At 33.0% G+C, this 15,627-nt stretch overlaps 1 protein-coding gene across 5 annotated transcripts; it reads left to right on the top strand.

The window, feature by feature from the left end:
• Positions 1–6,216: 6,216 nt before the first annotated feature.
• LOC129302441 (E3 ubiquitin-protein ligase At1g12760-like) lies at positions 6,217–15,261 on the top strand. Of its 5 annotated transcripts, XM_054941332.1 has the most exons (7): positions 6,217–6,534; positions 7,663–7,787; positions 7,868–8,513; positions 10,769–10,894; positions 11,883–12,162; positions 13,583–13,658; positions 14,442–14,611. In XM_054941332.1, exons 2-7 carry the CDS (start codon positions 7,664–7,666, stop codon positions 14,468–14,470), a joined length of 1,281 nt encoding a protein of 426 aa, XP_054797307.1. In that variant the 5' UTR covers positions 6,217–6,534; position 7,663; the 3' UTR covers positions 14,471–14,611. The 5 variants fall into 5 exon arrangements, with proteins under 5 accessions (XP_054797307.1, XP_054797308.1, XP_054797304.1 ...); XM_054941333.1 differs by lacking the exon at positions 13,583–13,658 and having other exon boundaries at positions 6,218–6,534; positions 11,883–12,166; XM_054941329.1 differs by lacking the exon at positions 13,583–13,658 and having other exon boundaries at positions 6,222–6,534; positions 7,593–7,787; positions 14,442–15,261.
• The last annotated feature ends 366 nt before the right edge of the window (positions 15,262–15,627 follow it).

The following is a 15,627-nucleotide window of genomic DNA, read 5'->3' as shown; positions in this document are numbered from 1 at the left end:
TTAAGTTTTGAAAAGAGTGTCCAATTTTTATTTTAAGAACAATTTGAATTTAAAACTAATATCATTAGTTAGAGCCCGAAAAGAGTTTTCTGTAGACACCTAATTTGCTTTATTTAGATGTCAGACGGAGATTTAAGACACATCGAAAGTTAGCCTTAATCTGTCAAAATTGACAGCAAAATTTACTATCAAAATTCATGCAATTGTGCCACGGCGCATGGTGTCATGTGTCATGGCGCTTGTCACAGATGTGAATACGCCACGGCGCGTGCCTCAAAATTTTTCAAAATTTCTTTTGTTTCAAATTCTTAAATTAATGCACTCACTTACGCAATGATTTCTTGCTTTCGCGTAATTGCGAATTTTGATTTGTGTGATTGCAAGACTTGAAAATAATTTTAGTTTTATAAACTTGAAGTCCCTATTTTATTAACCAATGAGAATTATGTATTTTGAAGATTATTATAATTCCATTTCCTAACTATTTTGGGACTTGGATTTAATTTTGGGATTAGAAAGAGGAGGATATTACATGTGGAAGCTAATAAAAGTCATAACAAGATTATGGAGGATGGTTAGGACTTCAAGTTGCTAAGTGAAAGTTATTAAGTGGTTAATTGAGCTTGATTGTGTTAATTAGCAATTGTGGTCAATTTGGTAATTGACTTATAGTATTAAATTGTGTAGATTAATATGCTCATAAGTTATTATAAGTAGTTGATACATAACAATGTAAAAAGTACCACGGGTAACTTTTTAAAAAAATAGATGTATCAAAACAACTGAATAATTTATTCCATTTATTAGCTAGTTTAACTATTTATAAGTAAAGTTTTGTAGTGTAACCTTTATGTGATAATTCACTTGCATGATTTTGAAAAATCAAACTAGCTTTAAAATAATATGTGCATATTTAAAGAAATTGTTTAAGGGATTAAATGTGAAAGATATATGACATTATACGGTGATTATGACTATATATGTAAGAAAGGCATGACCATGATAGAGGGTGAGAATTTACCCTAAGTAGAGTAGTGTAAAAGTCCATATGACGGTGTTATATTCTCCTTAGTGCCCTAAAGAGTGCGGTGTTGGATGATTCATCTCCTTAATGCCAATACAGCTATGGTGTTAAAGATTATGTTCCTTAACATCTGTGGGATGCGATGCTAAAGTAACGACACTCTGATTCTATGTGATTTATAATGTTAAAAATTTAATCTCTAATTATTTATACTTTTTTAATTTATAATTTTAAAAATATGATAAAGATTTATAATTTTTATTATACATTAATGCTAGAAATTAATATGATTAATTATTCAATTTATAGTTTATAATGATCAAAACTTGATATCTAATAATTATTATTATTGAAATGATAATTATATTTATAATTAATTAAATATTTTTTAAATAAAAGTATAAGAAATTAAACTTAGAGTAATATAGTTAAATAATACCTCACTTTTCAATTTCATTTTTCAAAAGCTACAAAATGCAGCTTTCTATTTTTCACATTTGAACTTTGTTAGGAAGTGCTTTCTGAAAGCACATTTAATCTAATAAAATGATACCAAATAACTTTTCACATCCCAAAAGTAGAAAAGCACTGTTGGGATGTGAAAAGTAGATAAACCAAATGATGCCTTAATTATTTTATTGTAATTTTAGCTTTTGATATTTTTTAATAAATAGAGAGTAACAAATTATTTGAAAAAGAAAAACATTTTAAAGATGATACATTTAAGAGAGAAGTATATATAAGCCCCACACAATACATTTAAATACACAAGGTATATTGATAACTTAATAAAGAAAATGACAGCACATTTAGTTATTAATTTCCTTTGTTCAATTTTCAATAAATCTTATAATATTTAATTGTGTTGTTGAGAATTTTAAAGTAATTTTCCTTGCATTTAACAAGACTAAAATTTTGGCCCAAAAAACAAGGCTAAATTGAATCTTCTTCTTAAACAACAACAATAATTTAACAATCTCTTTTTAATTTTTGTGAAATAACAAGAAGCAAGAATATGAGGGAAAATAACATACACCCTCTATTTAATATTATAAATATTTTTAACTTAATTATATTATCAATGAATTAGTTAATTATTTTTAAAATTATAAACAATTTACATGTTTAACTTTATTTAATATGGTGCCTCAATTAAAAAAATTCATTAATTAATTAAATTCCTTAATGAAGGATATTTTTCAAAAAATATCATTAATTGTACTTTGAAAAACTTAAAAGTTTTTATATTTGTGAATATCTTAATTCAAAAAAAATATCTTACATTTTTGAATGTATGAAGTAATTTGAAAACTTTAAGATACTTTTTTAAAAAATTAGAATATATATAAATTAATTATAATTATTTTTTAGAAAAAATTAGTGAAAAGAACCAGGTTATAAGCTAAATTATGCCTAAAGACCAAAGTACATTGAAGAACCAATCTTATTATTTTATTTAGAAAAGTATGAAGGTAATGGATGAAGATGCCATTTGTTATTAGGAAAAAATGTTCTAGTAAGTCGGAGACGATTTTCAATAACACTGCTCTTCTAAGCCATCGTCTTCCTTGCTTTGCCATTTTCCTTCCATCCCTGTTAATGACTCTTGAGCCCATATTGCATTGTTTAAAGAAAAAAATTCCTCTCTAAATCCGCATTTCCCCTTTGCCATTCGCTCTCTTGTAGTAGCATAACTTTGTGTGTGGTTGGAGATTCATGTGCTACCCATTGCTTCTCTACCGCCACTTTCGATATCCAACCCCAATCCAATAGCAACACCACAGCTTCTTAATCTCAACCTCCAATTGCTATGCTTTCCTCTCGATCCTTCATTGCATGCCTCTCCTCTTCTGTCTGCTAAGGATTCTCCTAGCACTGCTTTTGGTTAAAGCTCATCGATAAAACTATAAGTCCTGACCAGATTCTCTTTTAGAAGCATATTCTCAAAGCTACAAGAACTTCTCTTACTTTCGCGTCAACTACATAACCATACTTGCCCTCGTATTAACTATCTCTCTCATCTCCCACCCGCTCTCGCTCCTTGTTTTCTTTGGCCTCTTCAGCTCATGGGACTTTCTATACCTCTTTTGGCAATATGTGAATATTTACTGATTTATGTTTAAATGACATTGCATGTGCAAAAGAATGTGCCACGATTAGAAAAGCTAAGAGTTTATCCTCCTTTGAAGCTTACAAGACAAAAGTTTCTTACAATACTAATATGGTGAAACTTCAAGCTCTTTATCTCTTTCCAGAGGTCTATAATGCCATTTGACACTTTTTGCTTCTAGTCTTGTTCTATTACTCCAGCACCTTATATTTGGTTAGCTATTATCATAGTGCAATTGATAGAGTTTTGACTATCTATTATTTTCCTTTAGTATTCATTTTCCCATTTTATGTCTCTCTTGGGTAAATGATTTCTAATCTTATACACAAAGTGATATCTACTTCTTAGTCTGCCAATTTCAGCTCGATAGTTCATATGTTGAAGTTAGTTGGTGGTCTAGTCTTAATTTTCATAAATTAAAGGAGAGAGAAAGCATATGTAAACATTTGCATTGATTGATGTTTTTTTTAATCTTGACTGATAATGATCTAATTTCTTTTCTTATGAAAATGAAAATTGTCATTCAAATGATATTCAAGATGATGCCTTTATTTGCCTTACTCCTTACATGTTATATTTAAATAATGGTTGTAATGGATTGATGTAGGGCCAACTAGTGAAAATGAGATGTTTTCTTATAATATATGCTTCAAAATAAAGTGCTTGAATATGAAAATTTAGAGGTCCTAAAGACCTATAAAGGAATGCAACAGAAGCAATTTTCAACATCTTTATCTTTTGTTTAATCTAAGTAAGATGATGTAATGAGCAATTTTTCTTTATTTCCCTCCTTAAATGTTAAGTATGTTTTTATTACAGTGTTTGATATTACATTACTTTATAGCATCATTTGTGTTGATATTCATTTTACCTTTTTATTATAGAGAGTATATTGCTGGAAGAAGGGCTGCACCCTTGTAGAAGTACCCTGATTACTAAACCCATGTCATTTTGAATAAACATCTTATACCTAAATGTAGTACGGCATGAATGACCCATTTGTGATGGCCACTAATTTTTATTTCAAGCATAATATTTTAGACGCACTGAAGCATAAGGTTTTATATGAAGATGAGAAAAAACAAGTTCAGGTTAAGAAGCTTTGGAAAATTCAACTTACGCATATCATAACTTAAGTAAACTACAAGGAAATGCTGATTAAGAGATTTTCCTGATAGATTGAATATAATTGTGATTGTACTTTGAAGTATACTTATGACTATCTCCCTTATTTGTTTTTTTCTTTGTATAGGATAAGATGTAGTTTAACATGGGTATAATGTTATTTTTAAGCCCTATGGTATATTTTTTTGATATGAAGCACTTTAGAGTCTTTATTTATCATTTTGATCGTACTTGACAAAAAGATAAGCCAAACATAATGGAATTAATATTCTTTAATTAAAATTATTATTGTTCATTCTCGCTTTTCACATTTTAATGTTATTTCACATTCTTAATGTTACATTATTGAATCCACATCTTTTACAAGTTAATGTGGCTTGCTATACAATGTATAATACTTAAAAAAGAGGGAATCTATTGTGAGTGTTCTCTTATTTATTTTTTATATAGGATATGATGTAGTTTAACATGGACATGATGGTATTGTTACTCCCCATAATATATTTTTTGATTCAGGGTACTAAAATCAAAGGGTGCAAGGATTTTAGCTTAAAGTACAAGGGTTTTGGCTTGGGCGCATAAGGTATGGCTTGGGTACAAGGTTTCTGACTTGAGGTGCATGTGTTATAGCTTAGGGTATAAGGGGTATGACTTGGGTGCAAGAGATTTGGTTTAGGGTGCAAAGCTTTTGGTTTAGTCATTTTCATGTAATTTAAGGGCACTGACAGTGATATGCTTTCTATGTGTTTGATTTACATGTAAGTCGCTAGATATTACATGTAAATCATTTCTTAGTCATACTCATGAGTTTTTTCACATATTGATTTACATATAATTCATAGTCATTTTCATGTAATTTTGGAGAATTGATAGGGGTGTACTCTTTGTGTGTTCGATTCACATGTAATCCTTTAAAATTACATGTAAATTATTCCTCAGGCATGCTCGTGAATTTTTTCCCATATTGATTTACATGTAATCAATGGTAGTTTACATGTAAATCCAAGGTACTAATAAAGGCATCGTTTTTGTGTGATTGATTTATATGTAATCTGCTGGAGATTATATGTAAATTTTTCCTCAGGCATGCTAACGAATTTTTCCCTATATCAAGTTACAAGTAATTAATAGTAGTTTACATGTAAATTTGAGGCACTAATAAAGGAATCCTCTCTGTGTGATTGATTTACATGTAATTCGCTAGAGATTACATGTAAATTATTCCTTAAGAATGCTCGTAAATTTTTTTCATATTGATTTACATGCAATCCTTAGTCATTTTCATGTAATTTTGGAGGATTAACAGGAGTGTGTTTTCTGTATAGTTGATTTACATGTAATCCAGCAGATATTACATGTAATTATTTATGTTAGAAGCTTTGTACCCTAAGTTAGAACAATTGCATCTTAAGCCAGATCCCTTGCATCCTAAGCTAGATCATTTGCACTCAAATCAGAAACCTTTCACCCCAAGCTAAAAGCCTTTGCACCCTAAGCCAAAAGCTTTGCACTTCAAACCAGAAACCTTGCACCTATGTCATAACCTTTTTATCTCAAGCTAGAAGTGTTGCACCAAGCCAAATCCCTTGCATCTTAAGTCAAAATCCTTGCACCTTCTAGTTATTGTGTTTACATATAATCCTTGATGTTTACATGTAATCAATAAGTGTTGACACTTTCTAATGACCTACCTATCAGAGCTCCGTCAAGTGCACTGTTACCTATAGGAACTTCAGTGACCAGAGCTCTGACGAATGTATTTTGTGCCTTTTTTGGATAAAAATTAATTAACACGTAGAGGCATTTTGATCATTTACTTAAATTATTTAATAAATAAAATATTAACCTTGTTCTTTCAACTGTATTTGTTTCTTAGGATTAATTTTTCTTTCAATAATATCCTGTTCACCAATTTTCTTTCTCTCTCTCTCTCTCTCTTTTTTTTTGTGAGCGAAAGCGCTCGCTCAAATTTGGAGCCCAACCTGGGGCGTAAACTTCAACGAGAGAAAAGGGCACAAAGGGAATAAAGAAAATGCTAATATGGAAAAAGAAAATTCAAAATTCGTTTTCAGGCAGGCTTCACCAAAATCTGCAAAGCTGTGGAGGGGAAATTGAAAGCAGTCTGACCGCATTCTTCCCTCCGTCACCCAGAGACCCCCGACGGCCCGACCATTCAACAAGCGAGCAACAGCGGCTTGCATACGGCGCCGTTTGGTATTTTTCTGCGGCTTGCCGAATTATTGCTTCAGTCGGGCTTATCTCTGGTTTCTACTTGGTATCGTCCTTCCTCCTTTTGTCTTAGCTCTCAATGCATACCTGTATTTGTATCTGTTATAAGGTCCTTAGCGTTTCTCATTTCGCTGGAGACTTTGTTCGCTTTGCGGTTTTTTTGGCCGATTGTTGGTTTTATGGGTTGAGTTGGATCGTTTGTAGAATTCAATTTAACGTTTCTTTTGTTTTCTGTGCACGTCGTTTCGGGATTTATATTCTGAGCATGAGGGGATTTTTTTATGCCAGTCAACGCTTGGATTCATGTTACAAAAATGCTCAATTCAATCTTCTGGATTTTCATGTAGAGAGAAATTGAGCTGAAGAAAACGAGAGGAGTAGATAATCCAAATTCTAAATTGATCCGTGAATTCCTTCTCTCGGTTCTGATTTTTTGAAATGGGGTCAGGAAAATATCCTTACAATTGCAGGCGGTGCTGGTTATATATATATATATATATATATATATTTTTTTTTTTTTCTATTTTTTAAGGATGAAACCAGGGAAACAGCTTTTTGTCATTTACTGTACTGAATTGCCAGTTTTTGGGATTCGCAGGTTTTCAAGTCGTCCATCCGTAGCTTTATTATAAATTTATAATTTGTCATGGACGAGAGACGTAAATTGCAGTTTACGTCATCTTTTTCATCTCAAGAGTTGAGTCAGTTCTGTCCGCTGTTTTCTTGTTATTAGCTGGCATACATAGTATTGATATTGTAGATGTTTTTCGTCTGTTGTGATTAAGGTAACATATAGAACCTAGACAAGTGTTTCCGACATCTCTGCATTATACGGAGGCTACAGTAGGACTAGTGCAAAGAAATGGCAGTTTCAATTTAATGATTACGAAAATATTATCCAATGTAGACCCCCCCCCCAAAAAAAAAGAAAAGAAAAAAAGAAAAACAAATGCATATGGGGGATATTTTCAAATTTATCGGTGGTATCCTGTTAACTAAGTCACTTATAAGCAGCAGCTAAGGCTCTCGCGTAGAGTGACTTCAATTTTATCAACTTATGACTTCTGGTATTGGCATAAGCAGTTTATTTCCCTGAATTGGCAGCTCAAATCAGTTCTAATTTCTTAGCATGGAAGTCAGAAAATCTGACTTTGAAGGTATTGCTTCTTCACAGAATGAAAGTTGCTTATTTTGCTGCATCCCTGTTTCCAAGTATACAAATAAAATACCACACAGTTGAGATACCTGAGGCACTGGAGTATTATTCATTTTGGCACCACTCAGGAGCTGTATCTAAAGGTGGTATACATTTTCTCCAATTCTATGATTACTTCCTGATCAGTTGTGTTGGTGGACTTAGATGGATGCTCTCTCACCAGAACTATATCTTAAAGGTCCATCCTACACTTGTCTATTGTTGATGGAGCAGACAGGGCACTTGAACTGTAGTCAGCACGTCATTGACATCCCTGGGAGCATTGATTCTTCACCATCTACTTCACCTCATGATAGATATTTTAGTAGCATAGACACATCCGAGCATGGAGAAGGCCCCACAAGTGCAGGATTCCCTGTTTCTCAGCAATCAGTTCCTCTCTCTAGTGTATCCAATGGATCAAATTCCAGGAATTCTTCATCAATGAGGCAGGAGGAAACCCGTCGACTCAGGAACCCATTGAATTCTGGCTTTTGGATATCAATTGAGCTATTCCTCACTGTAAGCCAGATTGTCGCATCTATTATTGTTTTATCTTTGTCAAGGCATGAGCATCCAAGCACTCCACTGTTTGCATGGATCATTGGTTATGCCAGTGGTTATGTTGTTCTCCTTCCTCTACTCTATTGGCGGTATTATCATGGCAACCAGATTCAAGAGCAAGATTCATCTCATCTGGGTGAGACTTCTCAGATGAATGTTTCTTCAAGGACCTACCACTCTGTTGCTAGAACCAGTGGACAAGAGGATGATCAGGCTACTGCTGCATCATCCATAAGCAATCAAGGTTCAAGTTTGATGAATACAAGGTATTGATTTTTAGTTATTATTCTTAAACAGGTCATGTCTTGATAAAATGGTTTTCCCTGTATTCCTTTTAATGTTAGAATCACACTTTACGCCTTGTGCGCAAGATTTTAGGTGCCATTTCAACAGCTTGCTAGCTTAAATAAAGAGGGAAAAATGTGAAACTAGGTTTTGTAAATGGTCGTTTCCCTATGCTCTGGCCAGAAAAGTAGTTTTAGTGTAGGGCAATATGGATATTATTTTGCAAATTTTGAAGCATTTAGCTGAAAGAATGATGTTATGCGCATTCAGTCATTTGGAGTATTTATTGCTTTTAATCAAAGGCCTTTTGATCCTTATATTTGATACACGAAAAACATGAATACTAGTATTCAACACATTAGACACATGAACATTCGCATACCCTCCTATTTACATTAATACAGGTTTGTATAGTTTCCTAACAACCCAACCCCCTTACTTAACTCCCTTAATCACCATTATTTCCATGTAACAATACTCACCCCAAATTAATCCTTGTCCTCTAGGATCATTACAACTGCAAATTTAAAAAAAAAAAAAATTTAGGGCATTACAAATGGTTTTCCTTGGACCTTAATTGCCTAAAACTGAAACAATTTGGGTTTGCACATTTAGCTATTGGCTAATTGAAGGGGAAAATTTATATAGTTCGGTCTTGTAATCATGATTTGAACTTGCTTGATGCTTCTGGCATGTAAGGTGCCTAATAAACTTAAAGGAAAGTTTTATCGCACTGCTATCAGACTGGCAATGTTATATAGTAGTGAATGCTGGGATCTAACGGGACAGCAAGAGCATAAAGTTGGAGTAGCAGAGATGAGAATGTTACGATGGATGTGCGGACATACACGTAAAGATAAAATTCGAAATGAGCACGTATGCGAAAAAGTGAGGGTGGCACCTATTGAGGAAAAAATGGTAGAAAATCGGTTGAGATGGTTTGGGCATGTACAAAGAAGACCAAGGGAGGCACCAGTGAGAAGAGTAGAACATATAACTTTGAGTCCGATTAAGAGAGGTAGAGGAAGGCTTAAGAGAACACTCTTGGAAGTTGTTGAGCGCGATCTCTTAATTAATAATATTCTAAAAGCTTGATAAATGATAGAGCACAATGGCGTCTTGCAATCCATGTAGCCGACCCCACCTAGTGGGATAAAGGCTTGTTGTTGTTGTTGATGCTTCTGGCATGTGAATCTGCCCAATTTTTACCCATATACTAAAATAACTGAGTTAAGACATGGAATTTATACCATCTTAGTGAACAATGGAACTCAATCCTTGCAAATCTTGGCTAGGGTTGATTTTCCTTCAAAATTTGATACGTCCCCAAAGAACACAGATAGGAATGGAAGCTTTGGTGACAAATTCTTCCACGCAAGAGAACTTAGAAATTGTCAGTTTCTCTTTAATTCCTGTGGAAATTGGTTTGAAAGCCTAGGACTTATTCAGATATTTGAACACTGTAGTCGTACAGGCTTTGAGCTGATGTTGACATTATTTTACTGCACTTTCTCTCTCGTATAACCAAGTTGATCTACATAAATTCTACCAAGAGATTTTGCCAGCATCCATATCCTTTCCCTTGAGGAATTGTTTCCTTAAGCCTTTAAGCTGATCAACTATGAGAATGAATGATTTCTTTGAGCTTGTACTCCAATCATTACTACTATGTTCTCAATGGAAAATAATATAATTTGTTCATCCTTTAATAAGCGGATAACTTGTGATGACTGTAAGTGATTTGTCTGAGAAAATTCAAGTTTTGAAGAGTTTTACAATGACTATATTATTTATAGATTAATAAATATGTTATCTATGGCTCATGCGACCATTTAATTTGCTTCCCAGAACAATACAGTCCATGATATAAGCAGGAACAGGAAACTCTAGCTGAGTTTTAATTGGTACAAACTGACAGAATATACTCTATTTTCTCCAAATTTAAAGTTACATCAAGTCAAGAAGATTTTAAGCATGAAAGGATACCGCTTTATGTTATTTATTCTAAATCCTAATGATAAGCACTACAGTTATCTGGTAGGTTTATGAAGAAGTTATGATGGAGACGTCTATGTATAATTTATCTAGAAACCTTTTTCAGTGGAATGCATTTTCCACCATTTGGCCTATTTATCTATACAATTGAGTTCTTGATGTGTTGTTTGATGGTTATAAACATGGGAATTTACAACTTGTTTATGAAGCGGCTAACTGCATGTGCATGCCTGCTAAACAGACTGAAGAAACTAATGGAGTACTTCAAAATGGCCTTGGATTGCTATTTTGCCGTGTGGTTTGTTGTTGGCATTGTATGGATCTATGGGGCACAATCGTCTGCTGATGAAGCTCCTAACTTGTATAGGTAAACTCTTGCAGCAGCGCTGGCTTTTAACCTTTTGCTTGTTTATTTTTTTTTTTTAAATCCCCATAATTGTATCTAGGGGTGTTTATGGGACGGGACGAGATCGGGACACTCCAGTCCCGTGTCCTGTCCCGAAAAAAAGATCGGGACTGAATTTTGGTCCCGTATCCCGTCCCGTCCCGAAAGTCGTCCCGTCCCATTAAGAGTCGGGACGGGACCGGGACAAGATCGGGACGTCCCGTCGTCCCGATAAATAGAATAATGTCAAAAAAAGATTTGGACAATAACGTTCATTAAAATTTTAAATCATATAATTTGTTAAGTTTAAAATCAAAACAACACAAGCACATAAATAACAATAATTTAAAATTAGTTATTGAATTATATTAATCACAACTACATATTATAATAACAAATATAAGTGATCTTTATGCTATAAGATTAGCAACAATAGGCAAGTCAAATACAATATCAAATCATTGTTCTTCTACTTTAATGAAGATGTACTAAGCTAATTACTCTTCTAAAAATAAGCAAGAAATATGTTATAAATAAAAGTCATTAAATAGATAGATATAAGAATAAATTATATTAATATAATTAATATATTATAAAAAAGATATCGCCATGTTTACTCCATGCCATTAAAATTATCAATATAAAAAAACTTTAGTTTTAAATAAGAATTGTAAGTATTAAAATTATAATTGATATAATTAATATAAGTATAAATTATATTAATATAATCAATATATTTAAAATAAAAAATAATATATATAATATTCGGGACGGGACGGGACGTCCCGATGGTAATCTCGTGTCCCGTCCCGTTTCGAACCCCTTTCCTGTCCCGTCCCGTAAAGTCCCGTCCCGATTATTTTCGGGCCGGGACAAGACCCGTCCCGATATGATCGGGACGATATCGGGCCAGTCGGGACGGGTTCAGACTGAACACCCCTAATTGTATCTTCTTCCCTTTGCTTGGCAGGTTAACTATAGTGTTTCTCATCTTCAGCTGTATCGGTTATGCTATGCCCTTCCTTGTATGTGCGACAATATGTTGTTGTCTACCTTGTATAATTTCCATAGTTGGTTTTAGAGAAGATCAGATACAAACCAGAGGGGCAACCACCGAATCCATTAATGCGTTGCCAACGTACAAGTTTAAAATGAAAAGTAAAATCAATTCTACTAACTCTGCTATTAGTGAAGGTGGAATTGTGGCTGCAGGAACTGAAAAGGAGCGTCTCATCTCTGGAGAGGATGCGGTAGGTTAAGTATCATCTTATTTTTTGTTTGTTAGATGCTTCATTACAAGTTTAGAACATCCAAGTTTTTTTTTTTTCGTCTGCTTATACTATGACCATTTTTGCTTTCATCAATCTAAATTTTCTTGTTTCCTAATTCCCAGGCGCCGAAAATGCAATAAAATTTTCCCCCCATAGAAAAACATGTATCTAAGAGTTAGTGATATTTGCTAAAAAAAGAGAGTTAGCTATTAACAGAGTATAATGGCATTATGTGATCCATGTAACCAACCTCACTTAATGGATTTAGTATGTGTTTGGATTTAAAAATCTGTAACTGAGTTTGAGAATCAATTGAGGTTAGAAAAAAAGTTTGTGATTATGATGTGATTTATGCTTGGGTACTTTTTTTTTTAGAAGCTAGTTGAGCATACTGAAAGTTGTTTGAATGATTTGATTCAAAAGCCTGTTAAGATGTAGAATGACAAAAACCAACATGATTTTTCTTATATATATTTTTGTTACTAATTTGATATTTTTTTTAAAAAATATTAAACTTAAAAATTACAATTTTTTAAAAATAGATTAGAAATATAAAATACAATGATAAATCAAAAATCTTAATTTTTAAAAAGGTGGAATTAAATTATAAAATTCAAAATATTCATTTAACAAAATCTATTATTATAATGACAAAAAAGATATGAATTTTTTGGCAAATATTTTTGTGACTAATTTGATATTTTTAGAAAAAAATATTAAATATTCAATTACAGTTTTATTTTTAAATGGTAGAATTGAACAATTTAAAATAATTTGATAGATTAAAAAACTTAAATTTTATAAATATGTTGCCTGGATTTTAAAAAAATAAATTACATTGCTACTAACTTATAAAATTATGATTTTTTGATTATTTTTTTATTAGGCATTAATATATATGTATTGATTTTACTGATGTTAATGCATTAATTTATTATTGTTTTTATTATGAATATTTTATGATGAGAGATGATAGATGAGAGATCAGGGAAGCTTCACGCCTGTCACGAGCCAAATTGGAGAGGGCGAGGATAAGAGAGAGAAAAGCCTCATAAAATTTAAAAATATCAAATGCGGACTTCACTTTTTTCAACGAGCGTTACTTTATAAACTTCTTTTTTCGGTTTCAGTTTTAACGCATGTTCTTTTTAAAAGCTCTTTTCATTGTGTCCAAACAAAATTTGAAGTCCTCTAATGAGCTTTTTTATCCTTAATTGAGGTTGGAGTCCCCTCAAACCTCAGTTAAAGGGTAATCCAAACATGCGCTTAGGCTTGTTATCGTTGTCATTAGAAAGATGCATCTAACGCATTTTCGTTACTCTTGTTTACGGAAGGAACCATTTTAGGTTTGTAGATTGTAGTTCACTGCCCTTATTAATGCATCATAATCACATTGCAGCTTCTTGTGATTACTGTTCCTGTATCTCGAGAGCTCTCTGTCATAGACATAGCATCCATGCAATCAATTAATAAAGGTTTGATTAAATATAGTGTTTTCTGTCTCATCTTGAACCTCTTTTAAAAATTACAGTGCAAAATTTTCGATCACCCGCTTTCTTTTAGTTAGTTGATACCAGATTTTTTTCTTTTGTGATCTTAGTTTCATGGTTAATGAAAACATCTTAAAAAGCCCTATTTGTGTTATTTTCTTTGGCCGGGCAACTTTTTACTATATTATCTCCTATTTTTCTGGAATTCAAGTAATCAATGAATATTAATCTATATATTGTCAGGGAGCTCAGATTGCGAGCTCCTAGCTTTCAGTTGATGGCTATTTCAGAATGATAGGTACCTATGTGGATGACAATCATTATTCCAATAATTAGTTGTTGAGTTGTGAGAACTAACGTCTCAACGGTTGCACTCCATGAGGCTTAATTCAGCCTCTTGTTGGCCAAAACCTCCGCTTTGGGACCTCCAATAACTTAACCTTGATACCAATTGATAGATACCTAAGTCAGATAGGAAACCTTACTTCAGAAGTTAGTGATTGTGGTGAGAAAATCAATCAACATAAATACTCTATTGAGCATCCCACACTATTCAAAATGGAAGTTAGTATCCTATGCTATCAAGTTTCTATCACGGAATCTTAAAATTATCAACTTGCGCAGCCAAAGCCATTAAAATGATCCTGCATCACAGTTTTCCATTCTCATTTTAACCAGGACTTCCGTTATTTAATTTCTTTTGTTGGATAAGTTTGGCTGTTAGCCTGGCCATGGCTTTGTTGGTGATTGTATGATGGTTATGGGCAGGCTTGCTGCATCTGCTTGACAATGTATGAAGACAACGATGAGTTGAGAGAATTGGCTTGTTCTCATCTTTTTCACAAAGACTGTGTGGACAAGTGGTTGAAGATAAATGCGTTATGCCCTCTTTGCAAGGGTGAGGTCGGTGAGGTCGAGGATGCAAGAGGATCATCAGGCTTCGTAGAAGATGCAGGCCAGCGAGTTGAAAATATATAGTTCCTTCCTCTCTACAAAGGGTGAGGTTGGTTGAGATTTAGAACACATGAGGATAATTAGGCTCCGTAGAAGATGGAGGCCAATGAGTTGAAAATGTATAGTTCCTCGCGTATACATGTACGTAGAAGGAGGAAAAAATTTTCCTGCTTAAACTTATATATCGAACATACTCTTTTTCAATCAAATTAAGATAGGTGGATTATTTTTTCACTTTACACTTTATTTACCCTATCATTGACTCTCCTCGTCAATATTTTTTTAATTTATTTTTAAATTTAAAATCCACCTATTTTTATTTGATTGAAAAAAAAAATGCATTTTTGAATGAGTTAAAAGTGCTAAAGTTTTCTTCTTCGAACGATTCTACTCTTGCAAAAAGTTACCCCCCAAGGCCCCCCCCCCTTCTTCCTTTCCGGAAGGATGGTTGATTTCTGAGTTCATCCTTTCCATTTTAATTTGTTGATATTTCCCCCTAAGTTGGCTGGTTGGAGTTAACCAGGTGCAAATTCGTGTTGCATACTATAGCTAGGCATTACAGTTTGCCGATGGATCGGAATTTCTTTAAGCTGTAGTTTTTATTAATTGGGATGTTCATTTCTGCGAGATTTCATTAATTCATTGTTCTTGGTGGGTGAAGTGAAGGCATGTACAGAAGTGCTATGTATTCACAAGCATCTGTCCGTTACGTACGGAAGACGTTTTGTTTTGTTTTGCTTTTTTAATAAATAAATTCAACGACTTGAAGCAGACCAAAAAGGCCATGGCAATTGGGAACATAAGCAGTGCTATGACTTCAATAAGAACTAAAAATAAATTAATAGCTTTTAACGTAAGAAAAAAATAACATTTATGAGATGTACTTTATTAACAAAACTATATTTTTAATAAAAAGTAATGTGATCTTTAAAAGTTTTATAATTTTCAGAGAAGAATAATTATGCAATTACAAATCTTAAAAAAAAATCTAAGTAAATGG

Source organism: Prosopis cineraria, unplaced genomic scaffold (assembly GCF_029017545.1).
Source record: "Prosopis cineraria cultivar Desert tree isolate PC_DT_omini unplaced genomic scaffold, ASM2901754v1 PC2, whole genome shotgun sequence".
NCBI lineage: Eukaryota > Viridiplantae > Streptophyta > Magnoliopsida > Fabales > Fabaceae > Prosopis > Prosopis cineraria.
The sequence above is the reverse complement of the archived record's forward strand: the minus strand, read 5'-3'. Positions and strand labels throughout refer to the sequence as shown.